The following is an 8,188-nucleotide window of genomic DNA, read 5'->3' as shown; positions in this document are numbered from 1 at the left end:
GAGGGGGCTTTGCAGGGTGACAGGCCTGAAGGAGACAGAAGCCGGCAGCGCCTCTGGGTCCGCACTGGGTCCCTGAGCTCAGCCTGGGAGCAGCCGCTGGGAGAGCTACCTTCTCCCGGAGTGGATGAATTTCTAGGTCCCACAAGGAAAAGGCTGCACAACAGAAAATACATATTTATTATAAAATAATGTTTGCTTCATGATGGAATAGAAAAATAACACTATGAGCTACTAAAAAAGGGCTGGCGCTCAGGCTCCGCAGGATGGAGGCTGTGCAAATAACACTATGAGCTACTAAAAAAGGGCTGGCGCTCGCTCAGGCTCCACAGGATGGAGGCTGTGTCCCTTGGAGCTCCGTGCTGGTGCGGGACAGGCGGGCACAGCACACGGGACGGAGCGGCTCAGGCCCTGCGGAAGCCAAGGAGCCCACATGGTCCACACGAGATGCTCTGGCCACGATGGTCAGCGAGGAGGACTTGCGGCCATCAGGAGCTGGTGCTGAGGATGGCCGGGACGGGGACAGCGTGCCCCTCCCTGTGCTGCAGTGTAGACGCGTCTCTCAGGCCGATGGTCCTGTTTAGATGGTGCCCACTGGCCTTATGCTCGGTTTGTTGCCCAAATGTCTGTGCTGAGGAAAAGCTGCGACTCTCCCTCGGACCACGTGACCCGCCATCTCTCGCTGGTGTGGCTCGAGTCCCAGAAGTGCAAGCGTCTCAGCCGCTGAGGGCTGCGGGCTGGGATGTTTGGACTTCAAATCCTGTCCACACTGATGACAGAGAGAAAGACACACAAAGTTACAAGTACAGTGAACAAGAGCAGGGGCCTGAACTGCTCCAGATGCCAAGCCTCCTGGCCCCAAAGAACCAGGAATCGTCTCGTATCTCTTCCCTAAGGGGTAACGTCTACCCTCCATGGGAAAGGCAGCCCACAGACACCCTTTGCCCCCTTAAAAGTCTACCAGGCCCCTCCAGCTCCAGAAACCAGTGAATCCCTCCCTAGGGAGGCAGGGGAGCCCGGCCCTCGGGGGGACTGTCCCTCACGAACCTGGAGAAGGCGGCCAGCGTGAGCACCTCCAGCAGCAGCTCGGAGCCACAGAAGAGGAGCAAGATGCCGTTCATGATGGCTTCCAGGCGGAGCACGTAGGTCTGCAGCAGCAGGTAATACGAGGCCATCAGGGCAGATGGGAAGGTCAAGGCCACACTAATGGCGAGGGGCATCTTTCGTTGGCAGAGGTTTCCCTTCGAACCTGTCAGACACAGCCAGGGTCACCTCCAAGCGGCCCTTCCCCTCGCTCGGAGGAAAGGTGGGTGGGCCGCGGTGGACTGGCAAGGCAGAGGAAGCGATCCTGCGTGGGGATGTGCGGCTTTATAAAGCGGTAAAAGCAGAGGCATGGAGGAGTTTGGAACTGGAGTCATTCACCCCAAAGGGCCTGCTTCCAGTCTGGCTCCCGTTCACGGGGCGCTGAATCTTTATTGGGGGGAAATTTCTTTTAATTATAAAAATAACATATAATCATTGAAAACTTTTCAACTAATATACAGAAAATAATTTTGGAAAATATAGAAAGACCCATGCTTGCTCCCTGGAGAGAGCTATTGTTAGATGTACTGTTTCCGATTTCTGTATGGTCTGTGCTCACATGTTATTATGATAAAAACAATCATTCTCTAATATTGTTTTGGAACTTACTGTTCCCCATTTAATATAAGCTAGACTTCTCTCCATACATACTACCTTATTCTTTTTTTAATGGTTCTAATGGTTTCATTGAACTAATTCTGTGATTTATTGAGTTGATCCTGTGTTGCTACATGTTTAGGTTGTCTCTAGCTTTGATGTCACACAATCTGTGGCAACAAACATTCTGACAGATCGTCTGCATATCTGCGGAAGTGTTTGTTTTTTCAACCAGTTTTAGAGGTGAAACTGTTAGGTCTGAGAATACAGATTTTACAAGGTAAAACTATTAGCAAGAAGGATACACTAATTTATATTCCCGGAGAGTCTGAGGACATAGGTACCCGTGAGAGTGTGGGACTACAGGCCCGCTCCGCATGCCTGTTCTCACACTGGGTGTGGGAACCTGTCTCACCTGATGGGTGAAAATGCTCTCGTTTCAACTTCTGTTTACTAGTGAGTGTGGCATTTTGCCATGTTTGCTGGTTCTCTGTGATTGCCCTTGTGAACTGCCTATTGGTTTCCTCTTCCAATTCCTAAACTTCGGTTGCCTTTGCCCTGGCAGGTGCGGCCCAGTTGGTCAGAGCGTCGTCCCACACACCGAAAGGTGGCAGGTTCAGTTCTGGTCGGGGCGCGTGCCGGAGGCAACCAGACGCTTTCTCTCTCTCTCTCCCTTCCTCTCTCTAAAACCAATTTTAAAAATCAGGTTGTGTTTCCTTAGTGATTGATGTGCGCCTGCACCTTTACCCTTGGTTATACGTATTGCAAGCATTTTTTTTTTCTCTTTTGAGTTATAACACGTTTTCAAAGATGAGATATTCTAACTTGTAAGAGATTTGCTCTGTATTTCTGGGGATATAAAGCTTGTCCTAAGGAAAGCCTTGTTCAGAGAAGCGGAGGGGAACCGAGTGCTGATCTGTACAGGCACACACTGTCCCGGACATGGCGTTACAGCCCAATCTATTCTCCAGGCACCGGCAAGAGGAACCAGGCACTTTTATGTAGTTAGGCAACTGGGAGGGAATTCTCTAATATCTCCTGCGACTGCCCCCGTCTAGCCCTACAGAGCAACAGACAGGCAAGTCTTGACCCAAAACATAAAGCAGTTTGAAACTTCAGAAAGGGAGGAATGCGATATGCCGCCAGATCCGATCTCTTACTGTGAGCCCAGGCTGTGTGCTTTTTCTTGTTAATCAAGTTACAGATACCAGCTCATCCCATAAGGAATAGGAACGCTCCCTGGACAGCACTCACCAAAAAACAGCCGAATCACTTCAATTCCGAGGGAGAGGAGCAGCATCGCCACGTCCAGCACCAGATTGGCTGTTGGATATGGTAGCAGGAGACCTGCCAATACAAAGGCCGGAGTTTGCCAACAACACGACAGCCCCCACAGGAACTCCCATGCTTGGGATTAAAGAGGACAAGAGTCTTAGCTTTCCATGAGCTGGTCAGGGAGATGTGGGCAGGATTTGTTAACCTTTAGATGCAGGATCAGTTAACTCACAGGGCAACGTGTCTGTTAGGGGCAAGCTTCTGATGATGGAGTTTTTGTCGTTTTTTAAAATATATTTATTATTGATTTCAGAGAGGAAGGGAGAGGGAGAGAGAGAATCATGGATCGGCTGCCTCCTGCACGCCCCCTACTGGGGATCGAGCCTGCAACCTGGGCATGTACCCTTGACCGGAATCGAACGCAGGAACCTACAGTTCGCAGGCCGCCGGTCTATCCACTGAGCCAAACCGGCTAGGGCTTATGACAGAGTTTTACTCCCAACTCCAAAAGCCTATGGGACTCCACTCTCCAACATGATCAGATGGACATGGTACACCGGCTGCTGAGTCGTTCTGAGAGTCACCCAGGGGCTTCAACTGAAAGTGGAGGTCACAAAGAGGTGGGGGTCGGAATGGAGGTGCCCACATTCCCCAAACTCAAGAAATTATTTTTTCAAAATATTTTATTGATCGATTGAGAGATATCAATTTGTTGTTCCACTTATTTATGCATTCATTGATTGATACTTTTATGTGCCTTGACCGGGGACAGAACTGGCAACCCTGGGGTATGGGGACGATGCTCTAACCAACTGACCTACCTGGCCAGGGCCCCAAACTCAAGAAATTCTGGCTGACAGGCTCCCTAGGAAAGGCTCTCCAGGAAGCCATGCCCTGCCTTGCTGGGAGGAGGAGCAGAAAAGGGGCTGAAGTGGGGAAGGGATTTGGGGACAAGGGCAGTCAAGCCCCATGCCTTACCTTTATACAAAAATATGAAGAGTTCCAGCAGGAAATAGGTGGCATAATACCAGCCGTTCAGAAAGAAGAGGATTTCCAGGGGGGTGGAGGACAGCCGTTCACCTGCAGCGATGGGCAGAGGAGAGGGTGAGCGGGAGGCGGCTGAACTCTTAGACTGGTGTGTGTCCAACTTGGGGAAAACACCAGGTCGCGGCCAGTGGGAAGGGCCGCTTGGGACCCTCTGGCGGCTGGCAATTGGGGGGTGGGGTGTCGGCATAGGACGTGGAGGGGACTCCCTTCAATCCCTTCTTTCCTCGGAGTCAAACTCGACTCTCGGCTTCGGGGGTGGAAGTCACGTCCCCTCGGAGGTCTAACCCCGTCACTCTCTGGGTGGGAGAGTGGGCGCAGGGTGCAGCAATGGCTTCTTCGGGGTCACTCAGCACGCTTATCCGTCACAGCCTAGGACTGGGCGGCATCTGAGAGACCCTCCCCCGAGACCTTCAGCATTCAGGACGGGGGGCTGCGAAGCCCGCCTCGGACAGGGAGGGGCAGTCCCTAACGCCGAGAATGGAGGGAGGCAAGGGAGAGGGGGCTGAGGGGATCGGAGCCACTCACACACCTCCGGAGCTCACCTCGCGCCGCCATCCTCGGTCCCCATGGAAACTGCATACGCGGCCGCCGCCGCCGCTCTGGAGCAGCGAGACGCTACCGGAAGTAGGGACTGAGTGGCCCCCCACTTCCGGCCCCTCTGCCCGCCAGCGCGCTCTATGGTCAGCGGGCCCGGAGGTCTCTGTGCCGGTGGCGTGTGTGCGGGGAGTAGCGGGGCCTGGGGACTTGGGCTCACCGAGACTTGGGGAACCGCGGTCGTCACGGAGCGGTCGGCTGGACCCGGGCAGGGCAGCTCTCGGGCTCCGCCCCCCCCCAGTTACAAGGAGGTCACGGTTGGATTCCTGGTCTGGGCACAGGCCCGGGTGGCGGGCTCGATCCCCAGCAGGGGGCGTGCAGGAGGCAGCAGGTCCATGATTCTCTGTCATCGGTGTTTCTCTCTCTCCCTCTCCCTTCCTCTTCAGCGGTTCTCAACCTGTGGGTCGCGACCCCTTTGGGGGTCGAGCGACCCTTTCACAGGGGTCGCCTAAGACCATCGGAAAACACATATATAATGACATATTGTTTTTTGTAATTAATCACTATGCTTTAATTATGTTCAATTTGTAACAATGAAATTGGGGGTCACCACAACATGAGGAACTATTAAAGGGTCCCGGCATTAGGAAGGTTGAGAACCACTGTGACTTAGATCAATAAAAAATATATATTTTGCTCTAGCTGGTTTGCTCAGTGGATAGAGCGTCGGCCTGCGGACTGAAGGGACCCCGGTTTGATTCCCGGTCAGGGCACATGCCCGGGTTGCAGTCTGGATCCCCAGTGTGGGGCATGCGGGAGGCAGCTGATCACTGATTCTTATCATTGATGCTTCTATCTCTCTGTCCCTCTCCCTTCCTCTCTGAAATCAATAAAAATATATTTAAAATATATATATATATTTGAAGTGGTCAGTTGTGGCCATGTGACCACAGGACCCTCGCCCCACGATTCCCTTTTCTAACATCCGTCTGAAAACGAGGAGCGGTGTGCCTGACGGCGCTCTGCAAGCCCGGGGTGCGGTTAGGGGTCATTTATCTAGCGGGCAGCCTGGGGGGGGGGGGGGGTGTTGTGCGTGGAATGTACCAGGTGATTAGAAGACACCGACCTGGAACAGAACCGGAGGCTCCTTTCAAGGAGCACAAATCGGAGCACGTGATCAGCACGTGACCCATAGGGAGCTCGCGCGGGGGGGTGGCGGTCTCTGAGAGGACAGAGGGCTCGCGGGAGTGGCGAGAGGTTCCCAAGAGGCGCCTGCAAACGGGGTTTTGAAGCCTCAGCAGGTGAGCAGTCCAGGTGCTCCCGCCGCGGGGAGCAGGAAGGAAAGGGTGTCGAGGGGCTCCAGCTGCCTTGGCTGTCAGCGAGGTTGTCAGCGTGGTGGGTCCAGTAGGGGAGGAAGCCGATGGCGCTCAAACCAGGTCATCTGGGTCGCCAGACTAAGGACAGCGCTGTGACCAGCTGGCCGCCGTGGGGATGGGCGTCACTGTTACGTCCCAGGAAGGGACGGGGCAGAGCGATCCCGCACCTGGAGAGCAGTGGGGTGTCTCACTTGGGGGGAGGGTGAGAATGCCCCTGTAGGACGGTCCTGTCTTGAAAGGTGGAATATTAACCTCGAGGGAAGCTCGAAGGTGTGTGGGACGGTGCCCACGGAAGCTGGGCAGGCGAAACCAGACTCTGTTGTCTATATTTTGCCTCTTGGCTCCACATTGACCTTCAGCTCCCGCGCTGCGATGCTGGCCTGGCCTCGGCACCTCGCCCCTGTCCGCGAGAGCACCGCCCCCCTGTCCGCGAGGTCACCGCTCCCCTGTCCGCGAGGGCACCGCTCCCCTGTCCCAGAGGGCACTGGCGGGACTGGGGGAGGGAAGGGCTTGTCTTCCCCTCCGGGAGCCCTGGTTGCTTCTGGCTCGCGCACCAAGATCTACCAGCCTTGCAGGTGCCGGGGCCCTCGGCCACCAGGTGGCGCTCTGCTCCAGCTGCACCTGGAGCAGGTTCTCCCAACCGGCTGAGGCCGGCAGCGTCCTCCTGTCCAGGATGCTGCCTGGGCCAGGCCTTGCACGCGGGCAACGCAGCTCCCTACCTCTGTGCACCTGCCCCTCAGCCTTGTTTACTGATGCCCTGGACCGTTTTCCCAAAGCCCTCCTGGCGTGGGCTCTGTACCCACAGCAGTGCCCAGCTCCCTCCCTCAGCTCATCCACTTTGGCTCTTCCCCCCAGAGGGTCGGTTCCCATTACCTGCCACGCCCCGTGTGGGCATCACACACTCCAGGCCTCCTGCACACAGACCTGCCACTCTTGGCGCCCCTGCCCACCAGCCGTGGCTCACCTGTGCCAGGAGGGTTGTTCACAGGCCTCTGGTTTGCAGTTAATTTGTTGTTAATTTTATCACCTCTGTATGTGGTGTGTGGTTTTTCTCTTGCCACTTTCAAGATTTGCTCTTCATTTTTAGCTTTCAATAATTTGACTGTGATGTGTGTAGGTGTGGCCTTGTTTTTTATTTTATTTTTATGTATATTTTGTTGATTTCAGAGAGGAAGGGAGAGGGAGAGAAACATCAATGATGAGAGAAAATCATTGATCAGCTGCCTCCTGCACGCCCCCTACTGGGGATCGAGCCCACAACCCCCACATGTGCCCTGGACAGGAATCGAACCTGGGACCCTTCATTCCACAGGCGGAGGCTCTATCCACTGAGCAAACCGGCTAGGGCAGTGGTTGGCAAACTGCAGCTCCGCAAACTGCAGCTCGTGAGCCACATGCGGCTCTTTGGCCCCTTGAGTGTGGCTCTTCCACAAAATACGGACTTCTGCTCATGGGCCACGAAGTTTCAATCGCACTGTATGTGCGTGCCCGCACGTGGTATTTTGTGGAAGAGCCACACTCAAGGGGCCAAAGAGCCGCATGTGGCTCGTGAGCCGCGGTTTGCCGACCACTGGGCTAGGGCAGTTTGGCTCTTTTATAAATATATATATATATATATGGGCTTGAGAAAGAGAGAAGCATCGTTTGTTGTTCCACTTATTATGCATTTCTATATGTGCCCTGACCTGGGATCAAACCCATAACCTTGGCGTACTGGAACCAAGCTCTACCCGACTGACCTACCTGGCCAGGGCTGCCTTTCTTTTTGTGTGTGTGTGTGTGTGTGTGTGTGTGGAGTATCTTTAAAAAATCTTTCTCTGCCCGGTCAGTGTGGCTCAGTGATTGAGCGTGGACCTATGAACCAGAAAGTCACTGTTCGATTTCCAGTCAGGGTACATGTCTGGGTTTTGTGTTCAATCCCCAGTAGAAGGTGTGCAGATGGCAGCCAATCAATGATTCTCATCATTGATGTTTGTCTCTCTCCCTAACCCTTCCTCTCTCTGAAATCAATAAAAAAAAAAAATCAATAATGTAGTCCTATCTCTGGACTTGCTAGTGCTTTTCTGATGCCCAGGCATTGTGTAGAAGAAAGTAGAGTGCCTCTAGATGTTTTTCTTCCCTTCTTTCCTCTGCTAGGCAGGCAGAATGGGGGCTGTTCACCTGAGTCCACTCGGGGCCTGAGGGTTGAGGCTGCACGGTGACTTTGATGAGCTCCAGTTCCTAGTGAGCAGCCCTCCTGAGCTCTCGCCTGAAAGCCCTGTGTCCCTGCCCCCTGCCCC

At 54.1% G+C, this 8,188-nt stretch overlaps 1 protein-coding gene across 3 annotated transcripts; it reads right to left on the bottom strand.

Moving 5' to 3' along the window:
* Positions 1–282: 282 nt before the first annotated feature.
* Positions 283–4,627, bottom strand: TMEM216 (transmembrane protein 216). 3 transcript variants are annotated; one of them, XM_005872187.2, is made up of 5 exons: positions 4,529–4,627; positions 3,931–4,032; positions 2,932–3,024; positions 1,045–1,246; positions 283–766 (listed from the first exon to the last, which is right to left on the bottom strand). In XM_005872187.2, the coding sequence occupies exons 3-5, from the start codon at positions 2,975–2,977 to the stop codon at positions 751–753; spliced, it is 264 nt and encodes an 87-aa protein (XP_005872249.1). In that variant the 5' UTR covers positions 2,978–3,024; positions 3,931–4,032; positions 4,529–4,627; the 3' UTR covers positions 283–750. The 3 variants fall into 3 exon arrangements, with proteins under 3 accessions (XP_005872249.1, XP_005872248.1, XP_014400049.1); XM_005872186.2 differs by having other exon boundaries at positions 4,542–4,622; XM_014544563.1 differs by having other exon boundaries at positions 4,525–4,602.
* Between the last annotated feature and the right edge of the window lie 3,561 nt (positions 4,628–8,188).

The sequence above is a fragment of the Myotis brandtii genome, unplaced genomic scaffold (genome assembly GCF_000412655.1).
Source record: "Myotis brandtii unplaced genomic scaffold, ASM41265v1 scaffold369, whole genome shotgun sequence".
Lineage (NCBI taxonomy): Eukaryota > Metazoa > Chordata > Mammalia > Chiroptera > Vespertilionidae > Myotis > Myotis brandtii.
This window is presented reverse-complemented; position numbering and strand designations above follow the sequence as displayed.

Bases quoted from the DNA above. Each gene is read 5' to 3' on its own strand.
- TMEM216 (XM_005872186.2), bottom strand. From the start codon at position 4,578: ATGCAGTTTCCATGGGGACCGAGGATGGCGGCGCGAG. The intron at 3,025-3,930 runs GTAAGGCATGGG...TTGTATTGGCAG, and splicing joins CTTCATATTTTTGTATAAAG to GTCTCCTGCTACCATATCCA. The intron at 1,247-2,931 runs GTGAGTGCTGTC...TGTGTCTGACAG, and splicing joins AGTGATTCGGCTGTTTTTTG to GTTCGAAGGGAAACCTCTGC.